We start from the raw sequence: 27,047 nt of genomic DNA on the forward strand, positions 1-27,047 counted from the left end.
CTCTCTTGAGATCTCTTTAGATCTCTCAAGGATCAACTCTTTCTTTCTTTGTTTCTCTAATCTTCTATATTTTTCTTTGTTTTCTTTCTTTCTGCGGGCATTCTGACGTCCAAGTTGACTGAGATAATGCTAGATGGCCGAGATAGTGCTCCGACGATAGTTCTCTCTCTATTTCTGTGTTTCTCCAACCTCCTAGATGGCTGTTGATGGATGGTGATTTGGCCCGACCTCATAATAGGGGGACACGTGGACATGATTTGACATTAGTGACAACTCGGCATGATAGCCTAGCCGCAACTCGGCGTGATGAGCTCGCAGGAGCCAAGCCTGATGGCTCAGCACGGGCAACTACTCACTACAAGGCAGTATTTAGGTTACCCCAAACTCTCTCCCACTAGAGGAGTGACCCGAGGTCCCTCCAAGTGAGGAGCCCCGAGCTCCCGCTCAGTGAGGAGCCCCAGAGCTCCCCCTTATTAAGGAGCCCTCGAGCTCCCCCTCAGTGAGGAGCCCTCGAGCTCCTCCTCAGTAAGGAGCCTCTGAGCTCCCCCTCAAGAAGGAAGCAACCCGATCTAAGATCCCTAGGCAAGGGACATCCCGAACTGAAGGCACTTCGGGTAAGCTCGCCAGTAAGCTCCAGCCCAAGCCTAAGTAGCCAACTCAAAAACTTATTTCGGGCAGGAGCACCTCGATATGTCAGCAGTAGCTCGATACCAGGTAACTCGGTATATCGCCTGAATCGTACCTACCAGATCTGGAGATTGCACCCACGTCTCTAGCCAGGCGGCGTCATGCCTGCCAAGCATCATGCCTGCCAAGCTCTAACAAGCGTCCCCTATCTGGAAGGGCCGTACCCTACAATGGTTACCTGCACCCACTACCTCATGTATGACAATAATGGCTACAGGCTGCAGTCTGCAGCAGAGTATCAGTAGCAGTTACGCCATAATTGACAGGGCATCAGTATAAAAGGGTCCCGATCCCCAAGGGACAAAGGTAATTGATTTCACGCTATCTGCACTCTTAGCTCTCCTTGTATTCTCTACAATTCTCTCTCAGAGTTCTAACTTGACTATCAGAGTGTTCCCGCCGGGCGAGCTCCCCGAGAATCCTTCACTGTTTTCTCCATCTCAGGTGTTGTCCGTCGCCAGCTAGGAGCCAGGCCACCGCCAGCTAGGAGTGACTGAATTGCGCTACATCATTTGGCGTCATCTGTGGGAATGTTTCAAAAAGCCCTCCACCAAAACTTTGTCGACTTCAGCTCTCATGGCTTCCTCCAGCAACGCTGGATGCAGTGCAGAAATGAACACCGCCGGGGAGCAACTCTAGGTCCCAGCGGTGTGTTTTGGACAGTTCACCGTCCCCTTCTCCATAGATGGAGTTTCCATTCTGAATGTGCCTCAAACAATGGCACCCGTGAACGCTCCACTCACTTTCACAGTTGGAACAACCTTCACTGAACCCTCCCTTGCTCCTCCGGTGACCGCCCAAAACCAGCTTGAAGACCTGGTGCAATGCATGCGAGCTATGCAAGCTCAAATGCAATAGGTCCAACAATTCCAACTATATCAGTAGCAAGTGCTGCACCAAGTTTCTCAGCATCACTACTAGCAGCAGATTCCTCTGCTGCCTCAGACCCAACAACCGCTTCCTCCTTGACATCCGGCTACGCAACAAATCAGGCCTTGCCGTCAGAATGAACGTCCTTCTCGTCGGGGAGAGACCTCTCAGACCCAGAATCCTCTCAAGAGTCAAGTCTCATCCCACGGAGAGGAAGGAAAGACAGTTACCCCTACCTCACCGCGCACAGTTAGGTCGGGAGGGTCCCAACCTACCAAACCCGCATCACCTCAGCTTTCCGAGTTCATGGCCCCGCTTGTGGAGAACTGGTTTGAGATCTTGGCCGTAGACTCCAAGCAAGATCCCTCTATCCACAGGCATCACCAGCAATCCATCCCCCTCCCAGCAAAAACTGTGCCCGACAATACTGAGGCCAGCAGCACCATTGCAGAGCCCGCAAAAAAGTAGAGGAGGCGTCGCCGAGCTCGCTGAACTACAACGCAGTGCATGCCCGAACTCAAAGGAAAAGAAGAGGTAAGCTCGAGCGAAGTGAAAGCCACTCTGTTGAGAGGAATCGCGCATAAAGAATTCAAGTGGCATGTGGTTGTTAATCGGCCCAAGACGGTAACCGAGTTCCTCAAGCTCGCAGACCAGTTTATAGGGACAGAGGAGGAAATCAACCAGAAGGGTGAGCAAGTCCCTGAAAAAGGAAAAAGGGAAGTCGAGTCCTTGACACAGGGGGACAGCAAGAAGAAAAAAGACCCAGCTCAAGGGGCAAGGCCAGGTCAACCTTTCTGAACTCCACCAACAAAGAGGACAGACTACACGCCCCTGAACACGAAGCGGGCCGAGATACTTATGGCGATCAAGGACGCCCTGTATGTGAAGTGTCCACCCCGGATGAGAGGGAACCCTAATGTAAGGAATAAGAACTTGTATTGTAGCTTCTACAAAAATCATGGTCATAATACCGAGAGTTGTAAAAACCTCTCTGACGAGATAGAGGAGCTCATCCATCGCGGATATTTAAGAAGTTTTGTACAAAATAATAATAATAAAGCAGTTTGGCAAGAGAAGCAAAGTAGAGATGCTCCCGAACCCAGCAGCAGGCAAGCAGAGCAACCGCAGAGGCAGCCCCCGGAAGAGAGACCTATTTGGGGGACTATTCATGTGATCGTCAGAGGATCGATCGCCGTGGGCTGCACCTCGGTTACAGCTCGGACATCAGCCCTCGAGGTCGAAAGGGAAGACCAGAACCCCTCGAAGCGGCCAAGGATGGAAGACCCGATCTTCTTCACGGAGGACAACGCACGCAGGGTCCACTACCCCCACGATGATGCGGTCGTCGTGAAGATAAGGATTAACGACTTCGAAGCTAAGCGTGTCCTCATCGACTCCGGCAGTTCGGCGGACATTATTTTCAAGGTGGCATTCGACAAGCTTCAATTCCAAGAAAGCGACCTCAAGCCCGCAAGTACTCCCTTGGTGGGCTTCAGCAGAGAGGAAGTCAGGCCCTTGGGGGGATCACTGTACCTATGGAGGTCGGCACCTAGCCTAGCATAGTGAGGCTCAACCACGACTTCTTGGTGGTCGCGACTTCCCTCCAATACAATGCCATAATAGGTCGGCCCATCATCCATGCCCTACGTGCGGTGGTCTCCACCTACTATCTTGCGATGAAGTTCCCTATGGACTTCGGAGTTGGGGTGGCGCGAGGCGATCAACTTGAGTCTCGCAAGTGCTATGTTGTCGCCCTCAAAGGAAAAGCCAAGGTGGCAGATGACCTCGAGCTGGAGAGACCTACGGAGCAGTGTGAGGAGCAAGCTGCACCCACAGAAGAGACTGTCTTCGTCCCAACTTCAACTGAGGACCCAACTCGGACTCTCCAGATCGGCGCTTCAATCGAGGAGCCTCTGTGATCCCAACTGGTAAGTTTTTTACTTGAAAATTTAGATGTTTTTGTATGGTTCGCGGCAGAGATGCCTGGCATAGACCCTAGCATCATAACTCAGAAGCTGAATACTGATCCTGTAGTTAGGCCCGTTAGACAAAAGAAACGCAATTTATCCACAGAGCGTTGGAGAGTAGTTGACGAGGAGGTCGGGAATCTCCCCGTAGTCGACTTTATTAGAGAGGTTCATTACCCAAGCTGGGTAGCCAACCCTGTCCTGGTAAAGAAGGCCAACGGTAAATAGCGCATGTGCGTTGATTATACCGACCAGAATTGAGCTTGTCCGAAGGATTGCTTCCCACTCCCCAAGATTGACCGCCTAGTGGGCGCGACCTCAGGGCACGAGTTGCTGAGTTTCTTGGACGCCTACCCGGGCTATAACCAGGTAAGAATGAACCATACCGATGAAGGAAAACGGCCTTTATAACCAAACTAGGCCTGTACTGTTACAAAGTCATGCCCTTTGGACTAAAAAAATGTTGGGGCCACCTTTCAAAGACTTGTAAATAAATTATTTTAGCCATTAATTGGCAAAAAAGTAAAATGTTATGTAGATGACATGGTCGTCAAGACTCAATTTTCAAATGATTTAATACAAGACTTGCATTCTATTTTTGAAATTTTGCGTAAATTTAATATGAAGTTAAACCCGAACAAGTGTGTTTTCGGTGTCACTTCGGGTAAATTCCTAGGGTACATCGTTAACCGGAGTGGCATTGAGGCCAACCCAGATAAAATTAAGGCCATCCTAGATATGAGACCACCATGGAAATTGGAGGTTCAGAGGTTGAATGGCCGCATAGCCGCTCTAAGCCGCTTTATATCCAAATCAGCAATCGTTGTTTGCCTTTCTTTAAGGAGATTAAAAGCAAAGGCTTTGAATGGACCGAAGAATGCCAGCTCATGTTCGACGAGCTCAAAAAGTACCTCGCCAGTATCTCGGTCTTAACCCGACCCGAGGAGGGTGATGCTTTGGAGCTGTACCTCTTTGCAAGTGACGATGTGGTCAGCTCGGTACTGATAAGAGAAGTAGATCGGGTCCAACGACCCATCTACTATGTTAGCAAAGTGTTGCAGGGTGTAGAGATGACGTATCCAGAGATCGAAAAGTTGGCATATGCGCTAATCATTGCAGCTTGGAAGCTCTATCCATACTTCCAAGCTCATACTGTCGTCGTCTTCACCAACAAGCCTCTGAGGCAAGTCTTGTTCAAGCCCGAGATCTCTGGTAGGTTGATGAAGTGGGCCATCGGGCTCACCGAATACGACCTCCAGTACAAGCCACGAACTGCTATCAAGGCCCAATCCTTAATTGACTTTATCGCGGAATGCAATTTCAACACCGAAGTCCCCAAGCCGGTCGAAAAATCAAGCCTAACCGTTACAAGCCTGACTTTTTTTTGCCATCGCACGGGTCCCAGGCTAATTTTTTATGAAATGCAAACACGTTAATGTTTTGATCAAAACTTCAGTTGATGTGATGTTTTTTCTTCACTGGTCACTTCAAATTTGGAGCTACACAGGATGCAGCAAGTGTGAAATCAAGCTGGCCAATGAGATTGGTCGTAACTCCCACATCAGTTCCACTGGATTTTGGCTTTTTTACAACATGCAAACCTAGCTAGATGAGATATATATATAATTGAACTCAAATTTTTATTATGCCAATAAAAGGTCCAAAAGCATATATTACTAAATATATTATCCAAATAAGCGATACATAAAAAAGAAAAGAAAAAATATGCATATACCAATAAAAAGAATAGGGATTGCAGATGAAGATATTATTGATTATTTCAACTAGACATCTGTGAAACGCCATTCTTTTCATTTTCAGTTTCATTTGAAAACGTATTTTACAAGACCAGGAAAGTGAATATTCATGAAGTAGTTCTCCCAATTGATGCACTTGGGGTCGAACTGAAACATACTCGCGTCAACATAGTTCACCAGGGCTGCTTTACGTAACATTTCAGTATTCAAGTCATCAAAGCTACATGTCAAAATTAAGCTTAAAATCAGTTAAACATCTACAGACTTTTGTTAATAAATCAACTATTGTTCTACTTATCAAGAATAAGTTGGCTTCACTCACAAGCACCAGAAAAAAGATATAAAGATACATACACTCCTTTAAAGTATAAGTATGGTTCGTAAAGCTCCACCAAACGCATTACAAAGTTGATCTTTCGTTTGAGATCTCCATATATGCCTTTGAAATATTGACAAAATGCCATATTCAACAGTTGCAAGACCTAAAAAAGTAGTCAGAAGATCAACAAAATTAGAAGAGCTAGTACTTATGGATTCCCCTTAAATTTGGAATGCCCTTAAATTTGAAGTTAGGGTGATAAAAATTCAATTACATGAGTTGCAAGACCCATCATCATGCTCTAAGTTGTGTTTCAAAGACTTCCAAATTTAATGCTTCATTAGGTAATTAACCCATTTAGCAAGCTTATTGCTCATAAAAAAGGTTTGTGAAGACAATGGGAGAAAAGGAAACTAAGAAAGTCACTTATTTTTAGATTTTATATAAACAAGTGAAGTAATTTAATAAAAGAACATTAGAAACAAGTTCACTAATAAATTCCACTAACAAGAACTTTTCATCTTTTCTGAAAATCCTTGTTTTGTTACTATCAAGAAAAAGGTTTCCATTTTATGGACCCCTCCCCATAAATCAAAGAAAAAGAAAAGAAAGAAAACACATTTATAGACTGTACTAGGGGCTGCATTATCAATAATAACACCCCATGTCAGCCATAAAAGTGTACGTGGCTGTCGCCGGAGTTATTACAGCCATCACGTTCAGCTAATCCAGTCAACCTGCACCAATATGGTGTGTAAAACTAACCTTTAAAGGGATCAAGTAACGTATAGCCATGTATCTGCGGAAGTCATCCATATTGTTAAACATTTCGATCCTCCCAACCTTGACAGGCTTCTCATATGAATCCATGCATGGATTCACAGAGAAGTAACGGTAAGCAGTCTCTCGAAGCATGGCGAATTGGGCGGGATGTCTCACGGAAGACCCCACATGGTAGATGAACTCAGATGAGTGATTGAGATGAGCTACCATGGCCACAATAATGGAATTCACCACCATATCTCCAGGAATCTGTCATTGCTTCCAACTTTAATATCAAAAGTATTTCTTACTGTATGTACATGGTTGAATGATGTATAGAGATGATGAGTTAACTCACCACATCCATGATCAACTTAGGATCACCAGGAAAACCAGTTAGCCTCCCCTTGCCATAACCCAGTATCAGACTATCAATGGTTCTGTAATTGATCAAAATGATGAAAAGGAAATGTGATGAGAAACCAGTTTGCTTTAGCAGTGAAAGTAAATAATTTTGAAAAGAGAGAGAGAGAGAGAGAGAGCGAACTTATGCAATTACCTGACCCCTTCAATCCAACCTGAAAATGGTTCATTGTAAGTGCTTGTTATGATGGTTGGGCGTATAATAACAAGGGGAATGTTTTCTCTGTAGTGCCCAAGAAGCATCTCTCCCATTGCCTTTGTGAAGGCATAGGTATTTGGCCAGCCATATAATCTTGCCCTAATTTGATAATAAAAAGTAAAGATGAACATCAACAAAACCCATATGCACTTTATACATGCTAAACATAACATGCACTGCCTTACAAGTATTAATAAGTTTACAAAAGCAAAATAACAGAGAATAATCAGACAACAAAATTCAACTAACCTATCCATTTAAATCTAGAGCACTTGTTATAAAAGGAAAACTGAAAAAAAAATGGGTAGAAGTAATAAGAAATGATTTAAGCATTCATAATTTAATGATAGATACAACACTGAACAGAATGGAATATGATGAAAGGGGCTTCATCTAACCAACCCAAGGCTGGGATGATGATGATGATGAATTCAGCAATCGATGATACCAAGGCCATATTTGGTTTCAAGGAAAAGGTAGGGAACAGGAAAATCTATACAAGATAGGAAAAGGTAGGGAAAAGAAAAGAAAATGTAGAGAAATCTATACAAGGTTTTTCCTTCAAAACAAACATAGCCTAAGCAGAAACAAAAATTTCAGAACATTATAAGATGTAATTAAGTAGCTGACTTAATATAGTTGAGATAAGACTTAGACGACGATGATGATTATAAAAGATAAAAACTAGAAAAAGGTTTTCTGACTGTCATAATCGTTTCAATTTTGCACTAAATATAAACAGCATTTACTAAGCATAAATTCTTTTATGTAAAGATGAATTGTTTAAAAGAGAAAATGTAAAAATTAATAAAATTAAGTTGTGGGGCCTCCTTGCACATGGAATACTTCATCAGATGAGTTAGACAATGCCTTAATATTTGAACCCAACTGTGTTAGATTTGAGAGCTATTGCATCAGAGTGAATGTGGCAACCACATCCATAAAGGTGGGCTAGAATGAATTTTGTTACGGGTATAATGGAGTGGGTTGGGCCAATTTTGGCCCAATATTGAAACCTAGACTTAGGTCCAAGCCTCGCCCAATTTAAGGTCAAAGTTCGTGTTGACGAACCTAAACCAATTCAAACTAAACCCAAAATAACTTGGGTTAAGTTTAGGCCGGCGTATAGTCTGGGCGGGTCAAGGCAGGTTTGTTCTCAAGGTTTTCTTGCTGTTTCGTTAGGGGATGTTTGCCAATATCTATGATTCTGTTTCTTAAAAGAAAAACAATTTTCACATCAGCAAGATTATATTATTCTTAGCTTCCTTTTGGGAGTTTTAAATCACAATATCTATGATTCTGTTTCTTAATATGAATTGTTTTTCTTGTTGGGAGTTTTAAATCAAAACCATCTGGTTTAAAAAAACACAGAAAATATGTTTTTACTTTTTAGATGCATATATATATATATATAGATAGATATATATTTCTCGTTTGAAAAACTGAAATCAGACATATGTTGGTTATTCAATATCGGGTTCCATAAATCATAATATGTGTATATCGGTTTCCATAAAGACATTCATGTTTTATAACACCGAGTAAAATAAAAAAAAATAAAAAAATAAAAGACAAGGCTAAAATCACGTAGTAGCTAAGGTTGATTTTTAGAGTAAAAGAATTTACGCAGGCCTCACTTTCTATGCTTTGGAACTTTGAACCCACGTCTCCTCAAAGAGAAATAAATGCCAACTGACATCATTGGCCCTTGTTTAATTTTCTTTTTTCAGGAGCCGTTCTGGGTTTGATTCCTAGGTCAAATGGACCGGACAGGAACTGTCTACTGGGTTTGATTTGTTAAAAACTTTCTCCCAAGTTTTTGTTACTCTCTTATTTTCTCTCAAACCAAATAGTAATACAGTCTAATTGCTTTCGTTCAAACAATTTAAGTAGGAAATATTGGAGGTGTGCTACACTGGGGTGCCACCTAAGCTGCCTTGAGTCTGAATAGCCATCAAACCAACTATAACTCTAATAAACAATACTAACCATCAGATTGGTGACAAACTAATTAAATAATAATTATACAAAAGAAATTACAAAGTCAGACTATGTATTCAATTGGGAGGGCTAAACTGCAGCGGCTTCTTACCTTCTGAGATAAACCTCACATGTATGGATGGCAATTTTTCTCATTCCTAATGGGGACCTGACTTCCCTAATCCGATGGGGGTTGGGTTAGGGATGGGGATTGAGATCCCCGCCCCGCCCTGCCCCGCCCCGCCCTGACCCTGATTATGTGTGTGTGTATATATATATATAGATATATATCAAAATATATTTAAAAATTTATTTCTGATTTAAATTTTTATTTAATTTAAATAAATTTATTTTTGAAATACATACTGTTATCTAAACAAATTCAGGAATAGGGTCCACTCAGGGAACTCATCCCAGTCAGGGATCAAGGATGGAGGGAAAATTTTATCTCTAGTGGGAATTGGAGACAGGGACAAGGAATATGATCCCTACCGTGAACCTTCCCAGTTGCCATTCCTACTCACATGAATAGCCTATAAACATTTGTGAAAAATTGGGGAAGTCCAAATTAGTTGTCCATCAAGTGCAGGTATGAAACCTTAAAAATTGATACATATTATTCAACATTCAGTTGAACTTAAAAATCAATGTTTAAAAAACTGACATATACGTTGAATCGCTTTGCCTCGTGGATCACAGGTCACTGGTTCAACTGTCTGAATCAAATACGTCAGGCCATGTCATACCACATCATCATCTATGTACTCAAGGTATATGTCAGTTTTTAAAACATTGATTTTTAAGTATCACTGTATATCATAAAATATATATCAATTTTTAAGGACCCATACCTGCACTTGAAATGAATGATGGACAGCTAATTTGGACTATTTGTATAAATACATATTTTATCTATAAATAATGTATAATTATTATTTTTAGATATGTTATATGTATTATTTTATATTTAATTTATGTTTTTAATTCAGTTTTTAAGTTTTTATTTATAAATAATATTAAAAAATGTAATTTAAAGCCAAGAAAGAGTTTTTTCACAAAAATAGCTGGACAATGTGCCTAGGGCATCTTAGGACACATAGATCTCAAAAAATTACCCAAAATCAAGAAAAATATCATTCCAATGGGAATACAAAATTATGACTTTGGAAAGTTTGGATGTATTCCAATGGGAATACAAAATTTTTGACCGATTGATGGGTTTACAACACATGAATCCAATGTTCCAACTTATGGTATTTGTGTTCGTTATTAATAGCTATTCAAATAGTTGACTGAAAAACGCCCTTAATAGATGGTGGTTTCTGGGTCAATGGATAGCTAATGAAGATCACGGGGCAAGCTGATTACGCTGATAATGATAGAGCTTTTTCTAGGGTCTGTTTCCTCCCATTAAAAAAAAAAAAAAGGAGAGAGTGATAAAGTTTTGGGGACGTTCATATGCAAGATGGCAAACGCACCCCAGTGAATGAGGAAGGTGTAGAAAACAGTCCGTATGCATCTAATGCTCAGAGCAGGCAGCAGGCCATCAGTGACAACTGACAATTCAGGGAGGGGAAATTAGTTTTGCCCTGGTTTCTCTTGTACTTTTTTTCCCAATCTTCTTTGATGATCTTATAGTTGATTCCTCTGTCCTCGAATTAAATGAAATTTTAAATACTACTATAAAATTATTAATTTTTATTTCAAATTTTATATTACATACTTACCATATTAATAGTTATTAATTCTTACATACGTACCATCACAATGGGGCCCTATTTCATCCAGGCTCCAATTTATTCAAATTAAAGACTTGACTTTGAGATCAGAAATACAAATTCGACTACTTTTGATTATAGGTTTCTTAGCAACTGACATATTGAGTTGAGATCTCCCTCCATTGGAGAAAGAAAGTGATATGGTAGGAGAGAGATAAAATTCTTGTAACTTGTAAAAAGATGAAAGAATTGACAGAATGGCATTTTTATAATTTAAAAGAAAATAAAAAAGCAAAAAAGAAAAAATTGATAGGAGAGAGCGTTAGATTTCATTTCCCTCATTTTTAATATACACATTTTAGTTTAATATATTTATATAAATATAAATGTCCTATTAATTTCTTTGGTATGCTGCCACTAGATTTACTTGTCTTACTATCCAACACTCTTAAAGTCATTAAAGTCACAAACTCTGATAGGTTGTGAGGCCTCCCACGTGTCTTTACTTGTCTTACTGTACAACACTCTTAAAGTCATTACTGGACCTTTTTTAGGTATAAAGAGTCAGTGAATTTTTTGGGATTTCAGATTTCAATGTAATAGGGATCTCTTCACTCTTCACTTCTTCAAGGTCACTTCAACCAAACAGCCACACTGTTTGTGTTTGGTTGCATTACCAAAACTCTCAGTAGTAATTCATTAGAAACATCTAATTGAAATATTGAATCACAACTTTCCTATACTGATATAATCTATTAATTAACAGCATTGAAACATCTATAAAACTAGAAAAGGGACATCTCATCCTCGATTGTATAGTACAGTAAATGCTTGGGGCCTTGGGTCCAACTTTCCAACTTCCATTGGGTGATGCAGGTCTAAAAGCTAGAGAACAACCCCCTAATCTTAGCATAGAGACAGGCCATGGTTGGAAATAATTCTTACCTTTTTAATCCAAGTTCTTTCATGGCAATTCTCTCTTCTTTTATTGTGATCTTTTCAGCCTGAAGTTCTTTCAATCTTTCCTCCGCAACCTTCAGCTCTTGTTGGATGTCTAGCCCCAAAGTCCCATTGAGCGTTTCGCCCATTTGATATGGTTTCTCCAGTATCAGTCCTTCCTGTTGTCCACCCACATATGCTGAAATAACCATGCATGTCACATGTTAATCCATCAACAACCCAAGAAACTCGGTTAATTAATTTCTAGTAGAGAGAGAGAGAGAGGGAGTAGAAAGATTGGCTATTATCCCATACACCAAGCTAAGGATAAAGCAAATCTGTGAACTCACCAGTTGATACATGAACAAATATCTGCAACTTAGAACATTTCTTTGCAAATTCCAAAACATGCTTTGCTCCCATGGTGTTGATATGCAATGAATCGTCATATCTGCACACAAAGAAAGAATCTCATTCTTCAAATTATCCAGGGTTCAGTTTGGAAAGAGTACAAATAAAAATGTGTACAGTGCAAATGCATACAAAATGATACAAATTGTTTTATTTCCATGGTTACCTTTCATCAAAGTTGACTGTTGCAGCAATGTTAACAACAATATCAACTTCTCTCCACATCTTATCCCTCAAATCAGTTTCTTCTACTCCCAAGCTCTTACAAGTGATATCGCCTGGCACTGGAATCACCTTCTCAGACATGAAAGAATCAAAACCAGAACCAAGTTTCTGTCTTAGGACCCTAAACACCTCTTTTCCTAACACCTATGAGATTAACAAAAAAAATATTGTTAGCAGATGAAGCAGACTAAAGCAGAGCAAATCTCCTTTCAGTTTTATCTCTACCATTTTACGCATGACAAATAAGGAAACAGAAGAGAGAGAGAGAGAGAGAGAGAGAACAATTTCTGTCTACCTCATTATGCAGCCTTTGAATGGCTGACTTGGTATGGGGAGCTCTTAGAAGAAGATACAGCTTCTTTACATTAGGCTGAACTCTAAGCACTTTCTCCACAAAAACTGCATCCCATAAAGCAGAGCTAGTGCTGTTAAACTAACAGATGGCCAGTGAGAAATATTAACATAAAAAAACCATTTTATGACAGAAATGAAAGAGAGTGAAGGAGATTATCGAGTACTCTTTGCTACAAATCCAGTAGCACCAGTGACAAGGATAGTCTTGTTCTCAAGAGACTCCAGAATACCAACCAACTCCATTTGGAAAAGAGAAAAGAGCTACAAGATCAATCTGATGGCTGGACAACCTTCTTCTAATTCTGCGTGTATTTATAATGTAAAAGTTTCTAATGTCAGAGTGCAGGAAAGTAGTGTTTAATGCAATTCGGCTATTTAATTCTTTTCCATTTACACAACCATGAACCACTATGCTCATGAAACTGTGTAATGCAATGTACGCATTTCGTTGGAATAAACGCTATTGGAAAAGATGTCATCCGGTGATTTCCCTCAAGCAACCCAGAACTTTCCACGAGGCAAAACTTATTAAGAATTCGAACGGACCTACATTTGTTTTATCTGCATCTTTTCATCGGATAAAATACTAATACATGTGTGGTGTGTTAGACCGGAGGACTGCACATCTGGCCAATGTATAGAGGGCCTCCTACATGGCCGATGGTTTGGATCTGCCACATCCACTCTGTTTTAGTTACATGGAAGAATCTTAACGGCCAATCCAGTGGATTCATAATGAAGTAGATATGTATTCGATCTGGCAGTCCACCTTAGCCTTCTTCCAACTTTGGATTAATAGAGTTTATTTCCAGTAATAATCAGTAATCACCTTCCTTTTTTTTTACTTTAAGGGTAAAAAGGAATTTATAAAGCCTTTTTTGCTCTACCTTTAAAAACCTAACAAGTGCCAATGTTATTATAATGCTAGATTTTCCCTTATTTAAAATCATCAAATTATTAATGACTGAAATACTCTTAAACTAATTAATAAAATACATACACTTGGGTCTTTAACTAATTAAAAAGAACCTTAAACCTCTCTTTACCCAAAAATGGTTTGTTTATGCCATAAAAAAAATAAATACTAAATTTTATTTACTCATATTAATAATTTAAGGGTAAAGTTGAAATTTAAGGGTGAGGAATTAGTATGAGCGTAATAGACATTTAATGTCTTTATCCACTTAAAAATAGCGGAAGGGGTCTATAAGTCCTATTCCCAAAGTTAAGAGAGGTTTAAGGACAAACCAAAAGTTGAGGGGAGATTTAAGGCCTTTCAGAAAACCCAGAGGAGATTTAAAGGATTTATATTTAAAAAATTTCCTATATTTTAGGTAATATATTTTCCAAATAACTTTTAATTGAAAATTTTCAAGGATTAAGGATGGAGGATAATTTTTTAACACTAGTGGGGATTAAGGTCTGGGATGGGAATCTTTTCAAAGTGAGGATCAGGGAGTATGGTCCCTGCCCCGTTTACATTCCTATGTAATTAATTAATCAAACACCCTTGAAACTTAATCTCTAATGAGATTAAATTCAAATATAACCATAAAAAAGTGCTTTGTTGACCCTCTATGCACACATCTATTCATTTGCCATCTCATGGAAAGTAACTTAATGGAGCTGTCTCCTTTAATTAAATAAGAAGAAACCAAACTGCTTGATGGTGAAGTCAAAAACAACACTCCACCTGTAAAGGAGGTCGTTCAACACGACAAGAAGGTCCTTAGTTGAATTTGCATCAAGTCGGAGAAAGCAGGTTGTGTCTTACATCGACTTGACATTTTGCCAAGTCGATCACAGTTCAGTCTGCCAAGGTTCGTTAAGGCGGCTGCAAGGTGTTCGAGGTACTCCCAAGGTTTATTTACGTGATGCTGAGGTGTCAACTGACTATTTTGAGATGCTATGCACTATTATGTCATTGGAGGGCCAAATCCCCCCTCATTGTTGTCCAAATAAATAGGGATGCCAATGAGAAGGGTTTTATAAATTCTAGACCGTACCCATGAGATGTTAGATTTTTAGAATCAAAACCCTATCCGCACATGAAAATGCAAAAACCTCCCTGACCCTACCCTCCCTACATATGTTAGCAATAAACAAGTAAAATAACATGAATAAATATGAAAATTTCCAACTATTTGATTAGGACATATAAAAAATATATAAACTATCAATTATCCTTTACATAAAATTCAAAATGTTATTAAATTCAGCACCTAATAAATAAGTTCATATACCTTCCCACCTAATACATAAGTTCATATACCTTCATGGCTTTAGTGTAATAACGTATCCTATCTTTAACTGTACAAGTTGTAAAATTCCAAATCACATGGGTAGATACCCATGCATAGAGTAAAAATTACCATCCCTACAAATAAATGACGCTTTATTTCCTCTTCCCGAAATCTCTTTTGTTTCCCTTTCCCTCACTCAAAAGGCCAAAATCCTACTCCCCCTCCCCCCCCCCCTCCTCTCTCTCTCTCCAACCTAAAACCCTTCCAATCCAGACTTCCAATTAACTTAAATCTACTCTCCTCTCTATTAATCCAATTAACTTATTAGCTTAATGCCTCATTTACATATTACTTAAAACCATAAATCTTTTTTAAAAAGTAAATTTCTATTTTCCTTTTAGGCACAAAAGATTTATCCTTAGTCTTTCGCCCTCTCTCCTCTCCGTATGTTCATACCCTATCTACGATTTATAGTGATGTAGCATAGAAAGTGGTGGGAAATTCTATTGGGATGCTAGACAGTTATGTTCGTTGTATTAGTTGGCATGAGCTAGCGGTTGGACGAGCTCTTAAAAAGCCCTTGTATTGAGTCAAATCAATACAGAAAATATACACATGCATTCTCTCATTCCCTTCTTCTTCTCTGCTTCCTTCATTTCTTATCTCTGCTTGTGTGGTTTTCTTGTGCTAACCATACCTGCAAGAGAATTCAGTAGTTCTCAGAGTGCTTCACAACCTGAGCTACATCATTAGTATCAGAGCCTGTTCTGATTCTGGATAATAGCGGATGAGACACGACAACAAACCACCATTCAAGAAGTGGAGGAATCTTTAACAAAGAAGTTGAATGAAACTAATGCTCGGCTGGATCAATCCATCGTTGGGATAAAGGATATGATAATGGCATTGGTTAAACAACAAGCAAGGTATGAGCAGACCGGGGAAAGGTTAGGGAGAGGACACCCAAGAAGTGGTGGAAATGGTAATTCCTTCTCTGATTCCTCCTTCTCCATGAGGCTTACAAAGGTAGATTTCCCGAAATTCAATGAGGACCGTGTAAAGGATTTGCTTTATAAATGTGACGAATTCTTCTCTTTGGATAGCACTTTGTTTGCTGCTAAAGTCAAATTGGCAGTGATTCATCTGGAAGGTAAACCGTTGCAATGGCATCACGCTTTGATGAAGTCTAGACTCACTAATGACCCCATGAATTGGGAGGATTATGTTAAGGCCATTGCGAGTAGGTTTGGCCCTGCCTTTGATGATCCTATGTCAGAATTAATGGCGCTTAAACAATTAGGATTTGTTGTTGAATATATGGAGCAGTTTGAGAACATCTTGACCAGGGTGGAATTGATTGAAGAATATAAAGTCAATTGCTTCATTACATGGTTAGAATGTGAAACACATATGCATGTGGGAATGTTTCATCCCACAACTATTCAACATGCTACCAACTTAGCAAAGTTATTTGAATCTGCACAAGAATACAAGCAGTCGAAGTATTCTCAAATCAAGAGTGTGTATCCAAAGGCTGTGAGTAATAATCAGACATCTAAACAAGGTATTATTAAGCCATCACCATTTGTTCCTCTCAAGATTCAGGGAACACCTATCTTGGACAAGCCACCTAAGGTGTATTCAACTGCGGAAATGGCTGATAGAAGAGCTAAAGGGTTGTGTATGTTCTGTGATTAACCCTTTACACCAGGGCACCAATTGAAACATAAGAGAGCCCAACTATATGTTGTGGAACTAAATGATGATGAGGAGGAAGATGGCACTACAGAAGAATGTAAGGAAGAAGAACCCCCTGTTGAGCCTTGCATATCAGTGAATGTGATTACAGGAAACTCACATTTTCAGACTACGAGGGTGACTGGGTATCATAATAAAAGACCTCTACAAATCTTGATTGATAGTGGTAGTACACACAACTTTGTGGATGAGAAAGTTGTGACGAAGTTAGGGTGTAAAGTGGAGACTATTAAACCAATGGTTGTATCAGTTGTTGATGGTAATAAAGTGTATGCAACAACAGTTTGTAAAGGATTTAGTTGGTAGATACAAGGCACCACTTTTGCAACAGATTCCATGGTCTTACTTTTAGGACTCTGTGATGTGGTTTTGGGAATTCAGTGGCTGTCAACTTTAGGGCCTATAGTTTGGGATTTCCAATAGTTGAGAATGGAATTTAAGGTTGAGGGGAAGAAGCATGTTGTCAGAGGAGCTACCACTAATAAACTAAGAGCAGTTTATGGCAAAAGAATATCTAAATCACTACTGCAAAGAGGACAATCAGCCTTGTTGCAACTCTGCAGTGTTGAAGAGGATGTTGATGCTACTGCTTCTCTTTTCTCTGTTACTCTGGATAATGCAGTCTTCTGCAAGCTCTTGGACAAGTAGTCTACTGTATTTGAAGAACTTGTGGGCTTGCCTCCTTATAGATAAGGCTTTGATCACAAGATTCCAATTGAACCTAGGGCTCTCTCTGTCAATAAGAGGCCATATAGGTACCCTTCTTTACATAAAAACATTATGGAGAAGTTGGTGAATGAAATGTTGGAGAAAAGTATTATACAACCTAGTGTAAGTCCTTATGCTTCCCATATTGTTCTAGTGGGAAAGAAAGATGGTTCATGGTGTCTTTGTATAGATTACAGGGAATTAAACAATAGAACTGTGAAGGATAAGTTCCATATCCCTCTTTTGGATGATCTCTTGGATGAGCTATCTGGTGCTAGTGTGTTTATTAAACTGGATTTAAGATCTGGTTACCAACAACTTCGAATGCATAAGGAGGATGTAGTCAAGACAGCTTTTAAGACACATGAAGGGCACTATGAATTTTTGGTGATGCTCTTTGGCCTTACAGATGCTCCATCTTCATTTCAGAATTTGATGAATCATGTCTTTAAGCAACATCTTAGAAGATTTGTCTTAGTATTTTTTTTATGATATTCTGGTGTATAGTCCAGAATTGCAGACTCATCTACATCATTTGGAAGTTGTTTTTGAGTTGTTGCAACTACATTCTTTGTATGTTAAGAGAAGCAAATGTTCCTTTGCTGCTTTTAGAGTTGAGTACTTGGGGCACTTTATTTCTTCCCAGGGGGTTGCTACTGACCCTACTAAAATTTCAGCAGTCAAGAATTGGCCTCCACCTACTAACCTGAAACAACTGAGGGGATTCTTGGGATTGTCATGATATTATAGGAGGTTTGTGCAGCATTATGGTCATATTACTAAACATCTCACTGATCTTCTCAAGAAAGATCAATTCTCATGGAATGAATAGGCTCAATTGGCTTTTGATCAATTGAAGGAAGCTCTATGCTCTGCCCCAGTTCTAGCTCTTCCTGATTTTTCCAAGACTTTTGTCATTGAGACTGATGCTTCAGGTGTGGGTATTGGTGCAGTTCTTACACAGGATAATCATCCTATTTCTTATATAAGTCGCACCATTAGTCCTTTGCATCAAGAAAAATCAATATATGAAAGAGAGTTGCTAGCTGTCTTGTTTGCAATCCAAAGTTAGAGTACATACTTACTGAATAGACATTTTATTATAAGGACATATCAAAAAAGCATCAAGTATTTGTTGGATAAGAAGATTTCTACTCCAGCACAGCAGGAGATAATGGCAAAACTAATGGGCTATGACATTGAAATTCAATACAAAAAGGGGTAGGAAAATAAGGTAGCGGATGCTCTTTCAAGGCTGCAATCTTCAGAACTTCTGTTATTGGCTTTGAGTGCACTGAATGCAAATTTGTATCAACAGTTGCAACAGGCTTGGAATACTGACTTAGCTTTACAGAAACTGATCTTTGAGCTTTAACAAAATCCAACAACTCATCCTTATTATACTTGGAGTAATGGTCAGTTGCGCAGAAATGGGAAATTGGTTATGGATTCTTTTGCTACTCTTAAGCAGTCTATTCTTAACTAGATCCATGATTCACCATTTGGAGGTCATTCTGGTCATGCAGCAACTTTGCAGAGGATTAAGTCACTGTTTTATTGGAGGGGAATGCCTAAGGATGTTCACCAATACATCCGGTCCTGTAGTACATGTCAAACTTGCAAATATGATTCCTCAGCTTATCCTGGTCTACTGCAAACCTTACATATCCCTAATAAAGTTTGGTCTGCAATATCAATGGACTTTATTGAGGGGTTGCCTACTTCTTTTGGGAATGATGTTATTTTTGTTGTAGTTGATTGCTTAAGTAAAGTTGCCCACGTTATGGCTTTACGACATCCATATACAGCCCTGCAGGTGGCTCAACTTTATCTTAATGAGGTCTTTAAGCTCCATGGGTTGCCAGATACCATTGTCTCTGATAGGGATCCTATGTTCCTCTCTGAATTTTGGACTGATTTGTTTAAACTGCAAGGTGTTGAATTACTCCATTCCTCTACGTACCATCCTCAAACGGACAACCAACCGGAAGTTGTCAATCGCTGTCTCGAAACATATCTTCATTGTATGTGTCATGATCAACCAGCTTCATGGAGTAAATAGCTTCCTCTTGCCAAGTGGTGGTATAATACCACCTTCCATACCTCTACTGGTACGATTCCATATGAGATTTTATACGGGCAGCCCCCTCCTCTTCATCTGCCTTATTTGCCAGGGGAGTCTAAAAATGTTGAGGTTGGTCGCAATCTCCACCAGCGAGAGCACATGATGAAATCTCTTAAATTTCATCTGTAGAGAGCTCAAAATAGGATGGTGCAGTTGGTAAACCGACGCCGGAGTGAAAGGTGCTTCAATATCGGGGATATGGTATTCCTTAAGTTGCAACCATATTGTCAAAGCACCGTTGTTGATCGCTCGAATCATAAACTCAGCCCCAAGTATTATGGCCCCTATAAAATTGTTGACAAGATAGGTGTTGTTGCCTACAAACTCGAGTTGCCTACTGAAGTTCAGATTCATAATGTGTTTCATGTATCCCAGCTGAAGAAGAGTTATTCGAATGTTGTTGCTTCTGATTTGCCTCCTCTCATGGTTCCTTCCGATGCCCCAAAAGTCCCTGAAGCTATTCTTGATCGTCATATGGTCAGGCGAGGGAATGTGGCTGCTACAAAGGTCCTGGTCAAATGGCAGAATTACCCTTCGAAAGCTGCCACTTGGGAGTTCTATTATGACCTCTGCAAGAAGTATCTTGGGTTTAACCTTTGAGGACAAAGGTTCTTGAGGGGGAGGATTTGATGTAGCATAGAAAGTGGCGGGAAATTCTATTGGGATGCTAGATAGTTATGTTTGTTATATTAGTTGGCATGAGGTGACGGTTAGTTGAGTTGGCGGTTGGAAACTCTTCTCTGCTTCCTTCATTTCTTATCTCTGTTCGTGTGGTTTTCTTGTGCTAACCATACCTACGGGATAATTCAATAGTTCTCGGAGTGTTTCACAACCTGAGCTGCATTATATAGTTTGTACGTTGTTGGATGACGAAGAGAAACAGAAATCCAGTCCTTTGGATTTGAATACTGCCAACCATTAACTTCTAGTGCTTGGTACGGTTGTTCTCCACTTTATTCTTTTGATTGATCAAAAACATAGCTTCCTTCGATATTAATAACTAAGAGGATAAAGAGAACTCCGATTGATGCAGTAATAACATTATCTCCTTACACGCAGACCCTCCACACACTTGGTCTCCTTGTTCTTATCCTTGGTCTGATTGTAAGAGAGGATCTAATTTCTCTTTGAACAATGCAATCACCCTGAGAGAAGGAACCCATGGAATTTATTTTTGTATTGTAGACTTGTAATTTAAATATTGTATGCTTTTGTTCTTGAATTTCCTGTAATTGTACAATGGTCAAGATCTTTTGCTTTAATCTAAAAATATTGCCTGAGGCTATTGTTGACGAGAATATGGAGTGTGACCAAATGCCTGTCTTGTAATGTTGTTTGTAATTTAATTTTAATTGTAAGCTGGAAGAATTTCCTGACGGTTTGGAACCGGATCTCTCTTTCAGTCATTTTCCCATCCTAGAGATTCAACAAGAAACACAACGTTAGTTCATCTTTATTCCCTGCGTAAAAGGAAGAGAAAATAGATATTTCTTTTTTAGAAAAGTTTTGTCTAAAAAAATAGATATATTTTTGGGGAATAATAAATGAATGTTGAGGTTGACTGAACTCTAGGGTTGATCGAACAAGAAAAATTGGAAAACTAAACCGAACAAAAAAATCCAGTAAAAAAACAATGAACCGAACCGGTGGTTAACCAAACCAATTGGCTTCGGGCTCAGTTTTGGTTATCGGTTTTTGAAAAACCAGTATCACTGTTTCAGTTTCAAAAAAATCAATAGTTTAGTTAACCAAAGCGTGAGCACCCCTACTGAATTCTAAGAAGGTCTATATTTATTTTTTAAGAAATATGTATAAGAGGGATTAATGATTGGTCAATTGTTTGAAGTAGCATTTTCGAACTGCAATTGATTCAAAAAGTTGGACCGTTCGTCCTAGAAACCATCCAAGCAACTAGTTGAGTTTCACTTTCAATGGAATCCTTAGTAAAAAATCATTGATTTGGTAAAAAACCCATTGATCTAAATGGTTGAGCCATGAACCTGTTCAATAGATTTTGACTATTTTTTTTTTTTTTCTCAATTAGAATAGGCCATCTAATTGAACTGGACGGTCAAATTATGGACCCCAAAATGATGGTCAGAACAATTCCGTTATGGAAGTGACGTTTGATTGGATTAATAACTGGTAGGGAATTTTGACTGTTGGGCCGAGAATAATATTGGAAATGCCACGTGTTAATCCTCGTTTGGCTGCAGAATGTGCTGCCTGCCTGCGAAAGTGCCAAGGGATTGAGAGAGGTACTATATATGTCGGCCGGTGCCAAACCTTGGACGTGTCGATTATGAATATTTATTCATTTATTCCAACTTCCAACCATAAGTTAATTACCACAATCAGTAGTATTGGTTGACTTTAATTAGAATAAAACTCCCAACAACTCGATCACGTCCACCATTTCCACCCTCAACAACGCGATTTCATCCTTTGGTGTCTCCCGATCGACAACAAATCCGTGGGGATTCCAACTATCAAGTTGAATTAGATTGAACCTAGCTAGACGACCCAACATATATAAAGGTTTGTTTTATGGGAAGGGGATGGGGGCATGGGGACCAATTAAATCATATCCTTCATATATATGTTGATTCACATGTGCATGTACATGTACATATATATTCACATGTACATACATGCTGGCAGGATACGATCGAAATAAAAAACACATACAATTCGATGCTGAACATGTTTTTTTTGGTGCTTTTGTTTTAATATGCAATCTATTTTCAAACCATATTATTTTTCTTCTGTTAGGAACTCCAACAGGAAAAAGCAATTCACATTGGACAACAGTCCTTGATTTATTAACGACTGAACCTGAAACTGGCTCAACTGCTTTATCCTAAAATATTTCTTTATTTAATTGTTTTATCCATTAAAAACAAGGCATTTATAAATCATTCAGCTCAGCTTCTTCTTCACCTATCATCAAACAAGTCTAGAACCAGCCAGCGTTCTGAATGACATTTTCATTTTGTTGCTACTTCTAAAACCAGGTAGCCATGGTTCCAGGACAAGAAAAATTCCCACTTTTTTGAGCATTATATGAAACATAGATTTTTTAACACAACATGGTTGTTGTTGAAAAAGAAGGTAGACATCGCTAGGAGATTCTTTGTATTTTGGGCCATATTCATATACTAGTGAACATGTACGTACATTTGCACATGACAGTATCTCCAAGACAAAATTGTTTACAATTCACGGGAAGTTTTTGAACAGTTTAATAAATTTCGGTTTCGGTTTCGATTTTCAGCATTGGAAATTCGGTTAACCGAAAAAATTGAATTAACCAAAATTTATTATATACATAATATAATATATATTATTAATATGTAAAACATAATATATTATATATAATATTAAAATATATAAAATACATTAACATATACATATATTTTATTATACATAAATATATTAATATATATAATATATAATATGTATTAGTATAATATTTATAAAATTCGTTTTTAACCAAAAGAACTGAAAACAGAACTGAAAAAATCGGTTTTGTTTTTTCGTTTTTTAATAATTTGGTTTTGGTTTAGTTTTATATTTTATAAATTCGGTTTTTAAAAATTTGATTTGTTCAGTTCAGCTTTTAACCGCATAAACCGAATGTTCATCCCTAGTAGTAGAGGTACTTTAAGTAGGGTTTCAAACTTTAGGACAAATTACCCTGTCTTGAGTTAGCATTATCCAAAGCCAAGAAGAGCCCAAGAGCTCAAACCCAAGCCCAAGGCCAGAGATCATCTAAAATTGCAAATAGAAAACCAATTAGGTCCACATCAAAGACCCCATCTAAAGCCAAAAAGACACTACTTTGAAGAGATTACCCATGCTTTCTTCCCATTCCTCTCCATTATCCTCTTAAATTATTCCCACCTCTTACTTTTTCCAAACCAGTGCCCAAATAAAGATCTTTTGGAAAAGTACGGATAGTCCCAATGTAGCTTTCTGAATTCCACTATAGACGTATAAACATTCAAAATTTCAAAACCCCCCATTCTATACACTAATGACTGCCCGTGAATTGGCATCAATTCCAAGCTGACACCTACCCCAACTGTATTTTGGGCCTAAAAATTCTAACCCTGGGTTGAACCATCATTCTCCCAAGATCTTTCAAATCCTTTTCACTTTCTAAAAGCAGGAATGCCAACAATGTAATAGACTAATTCATCATCGCCATCAACTCTGTTGGGATATTCAACTGAGTTCCTATCAACAACGCTAGAAACCGAATCCCAAACTTCATTGATGTATGGTTAAAGCTCTTCCTTTGAAGCCACTGCACTTCTCGGCTGCAAGTTGGGTTGGGTTAGGTCGGGTTGAGGCCAACCCTAGCCCAACCCTAAGTTCTAAACCCCCAACCTTAACCCTAACCTATCCCGACCTACCCAACCCTAACCCTAACCCTAACTAAATTCCTTCAACCCTGACCTTTGGGTTGGGCCCAACCCGACCTTCTTCCTATCCCTTAAAATCTTGTAGAGCTTCTTAATCTTAGATCTTAACTCAACTTTCATTACATATATTAATCCTATGTTTTATTAGTATTTGTTTGTTGATGTTTTTATTGGTTCTTTAAGTACAAAGTTCAAAAAAAAAAGTGTTTGAAATGACTATAGTTTATTATGATGACTTATAATAGATCTTTTATGGGAAGCAAGCTATGGGTGTTAAACAACAGAGAGGGGATAAATAATAAAATATTCAGAAAACATAAAATATGTTATCAAGGTTTTAGTATTTACAATTAGGATTAAGTCAAAGATTATCTTAAATGAAATAAGTGATAGTATGTGGTAGTGGCTATTAGGGGTGGCCATGAGCCGAGCTCTTCACGAGCTACTAGAGCTCAGCTCGGCTCAGTTTTGAGTCCAATTTACATGTTCATTTAATAATTGAGCTAGCCTCGAGCCTAATATAGCTCGGCTCATGAGGTTCATGAGTCGAGCTTGAATAACTACATATAATAATAATAATAATAATAATAATAATAATAATAATAATAATAATAATAATAATAATAATATTAATAATAACAATAATAATAATAATAGAAAATTATAGAAAATAATATATATAATATTTTTATTTTATTATATAATAATAACTAATTATTACAATTCCTAATTTTAAATATCAAATAAAAAATATTTCCATATATAATTTTTTTATTTTTATAAAAAAAAATTCTCAAGTCAAGCTCAAGTCGAGCCGAGCTCGAGCTTACGAGTTTTTGACTCAAGTCAAGCTAAACCCGAATTGAGCTTGAGCCTTAGACTACCTTGGTGAGTTGAGCTAGAGTCTCGTACTATTCGGCTCGGCTCAACTCAAATCCACCCCTAGTGGCTATACAACTATCATGCATCTAAACAAATCAATGTATGATCATATACATATATTTATATATGATATGTACTATAGAGTCGGGTTTGGGTTTGGTGGGGTTTCCCCCGGAGTAAAGTTAGGTCCATAAATTTTAACCCTAACCCTAAACCAAGCATCAACCTGATCCAACTCAACCCGACTTTTTCGGGTTGGGTTAGGATTGGATTCAGTCTAACCCAGCCCAAATTGCAGCACTAGCACTCCATAATGAGTAGGGATGTCAATTGGACTGGGACTGGACTTGGTCCAATCCAATCTAGACCAATATGAGTCCATTGCAGTTAGACAAGGTACAATCCGATATGATGAATATTCTAGATCATTTTGGATCAATCCAGTTCATTGTATGGACCATTTCAAATTGGTTTTAATTTGGTTCCATCCTAAACCTGGTCCATTGACACCTCTATCAATGGACTAGGTATTGGTTCAATCTAGCCCAATCCAATATAAATTCATTGTGGATGGACCAGGTCCAATCCAATAAGAATCTATTTGCTTTTTTATCAGAGTCGGAATGAGAATCAAAATCTCTTAAAGTTATAAATGGAATAGTCTATTCCCATAATTTGTTTGTTTATGACATGAGTCTATTAGAATGACAATTGAAATCAGTTGGAATAAAATTTTATTCCCAAGGGAGGAGGTAATGACCATTCACTCAAATGAGAGGGGGGGGTGCTATATAGCCCAACCAAACAGTTGGAGTCGAAATAGGCCATTCCGACTTAGATTCCAAACCCTTATTCCTTTGAATCAAACGGGCTCTAAATACTTTGGACCGTTAAGTCTAGACTGGTTCGGTTCAAATTGTGTTACTGGTCCGCCCAGTCCATCCAAATTGATTTTGATTTGGATGTACTCCAACCCAAAACTGGTCCGTTGACACCCCTAATTATGAGATTCATATAAACCATTTTTAATTTGTGTAATTTATATCAGGAAAATGAAGTAGTAAAAATTTCTCTAAACTGTCTAATTAAGATCAGCTGGATCTGTTGATTCATGCATAAGGCATGGAATTCATAATTTGAACCTCATTTCTACAAAGCATATTATCTATTTTTGTTTCCCATATCAAAGTATACAATTTAGAATGTTTGGGCAACAATCCAATAAAATTAACTAAAACTTACGATGTATGACCCCTTCAGCTTGGTTTCATCTGATTGCCAATGGTGTGCCAACCTCCAATACTTGAATTTCCAGAGTTTCAATGACAATATGAAGCTGATACAAACATTTTTAAGAGTTGCTCTTTTCAGTTCTGTATTAAGGCCATGTTTTGGGAGTGTTCATGTTAAAAATAAGTATTTATTGAACAAATGCTCATTCAAATAAGCATTTATTTGTATTTGGCACCCAATTTTTTTAAGTGTTAATTTTAATATTTCATATTGAGCGTTTGGTATTCTTTTTCTCCAAGAAGCACTTAAATAAAGTACTTTAATAAAGCACTTTAATAAAGTACTTTTACAAAAGAGTTTTTATGAAAGTATTTTTACAAAAGCACTTTTACGAAAGTACTTTTATAAAAATACTTTAGCAAAGGCACTTGTACAAAAGTTTTTATGAAAGTACTTTTGCGAAAGTACTAAAAACACTTTTATAAAAGCACTTTTATGAAAGCACTTTAATAATATCACTTTTACGGAAGTACTTTTATGAAAACATTTTTGCGAAAGTACTTTTATAAAATTTAACTAGGGATAGTTTTTATAAGTGGTATTTTAAATTTCAACTAGGGATAATTTTGAAAGCAAAAAAAAGAATTGAATAAGTACTTATTGTATAAGCACTTAAAGAAAAGCTAGAAATTTGAGCCTAAAAAATAAGCCCTTATTTTTAAAATAAGTACTTATTTTGGGCTTATTTCTCAAACACCAATAAAGCTTAATGATATGATCCTGACCAAAATAAACACTTGTTTTGAATAAGCACTTATTTTTAAGTGCTCCCAAACAATGCCTAAGATTAATAGGCGAAATTAAAGAAGAAAGCCTTTATAATTATTTTAAATGCAAATTGTTTTTAGTTTTCTCCACAGTTATGTTTTTCTACCCTTGCAGGGGACAAAGTAACTTGGTGTATAACGTATAATGGTAAAACCTTGGACTGTCAAGGTACATGTTCTCACAAGTTCAAACGGCAACTTTGTACAAATAAATACCAAAGGTTAGGACCTTA

The 27,047-nt window shown here is 38.2% G+C and overlaps 1 protein-coding gene across 1 annotated transcript; it reads right to left on the reverse strand.

The window, feature by feature from the left end:
* Nucleotides 1–5,147: 5,147 nt before the first annotated feature.
* Nucleotides 5,148–12,904, reverse strand: LOC148871143 (alcohol-forming fatty acyl-CoA reductase-like). The gene is made up of 10 exons (XM_088972105.1): nucleotides 12,776–12,904; nucleotides 12,553–12,656; nucleotides 12,199–12,401; nucleotides 11,972–12,072; nucleotides 11,628–11,820; nucleotides 6,922–7,083; nucleotides 6,721–6,802; nucleotides 6,366–6,632; nucleotides 5,636–5,763; nucleotides 5,148–5,501 (listed from the first exon to the last, which is right to left on the reverse strand). The coding sequence occupies exons 1-10, from the start codon at nucleotides 12,852–12,854 to the stop codon at nucleotides 5,348–5,350; spliced, it is 1,473 nt and encodes a 490-aa protein (XP_088828231.1). The 5' UTR covers nucleotides 12,855–12,904; the 3' UTR covers nucleotides 5,148–5,347.
* Between the last annotated feature and the right edge of the window lie 14,143 nt (nucleotides 12,905–27,047).

The sequence above is a fragment of the Nelumbo lutea genome, chromosome 2, assembly GCF_056320005.1.
Source record: "Nelumbo lutea isolate HS-2025 chromosome 2, American lotus-T2T, whole genome shotgun sequence".
In the NCBI taxonomy this organism is placed as follows: Eukaryota; Viridiplantae; Streptophyta; class Magnoliopsida; order Proteales; family Nelumbonaceae; genus Nelumbo; species Nelumbo lutea.

What these genes read in the sequence shown, in the direction of transcription:
- LOC148871143 (XM_088972105.1), bottom strand. Translation starts at nt 12,854, where the DNA reads ATGGAGTTGGTTGGTATTCTGGAGTCTCTTGAGAACAAGACTATCCTT. An exon ending in AAAGAACTTGGATTAAAAAG is followed by an intron (nt 7,084 to 11,627) that starts GTAAGAATTATT and finishes TTATCAAATTAG; the next exon opens with GGCAAGATTATATGGCTGGC. An exon ending in CTAAGTTGATCATGGATGTG is followed by an intron (nt 6,633 to 6,720) that starts GTGAGTTAACTC and finishes AAGCAATGACAG; the next exon opens with ATTCCTGGAGATATGGTGGT.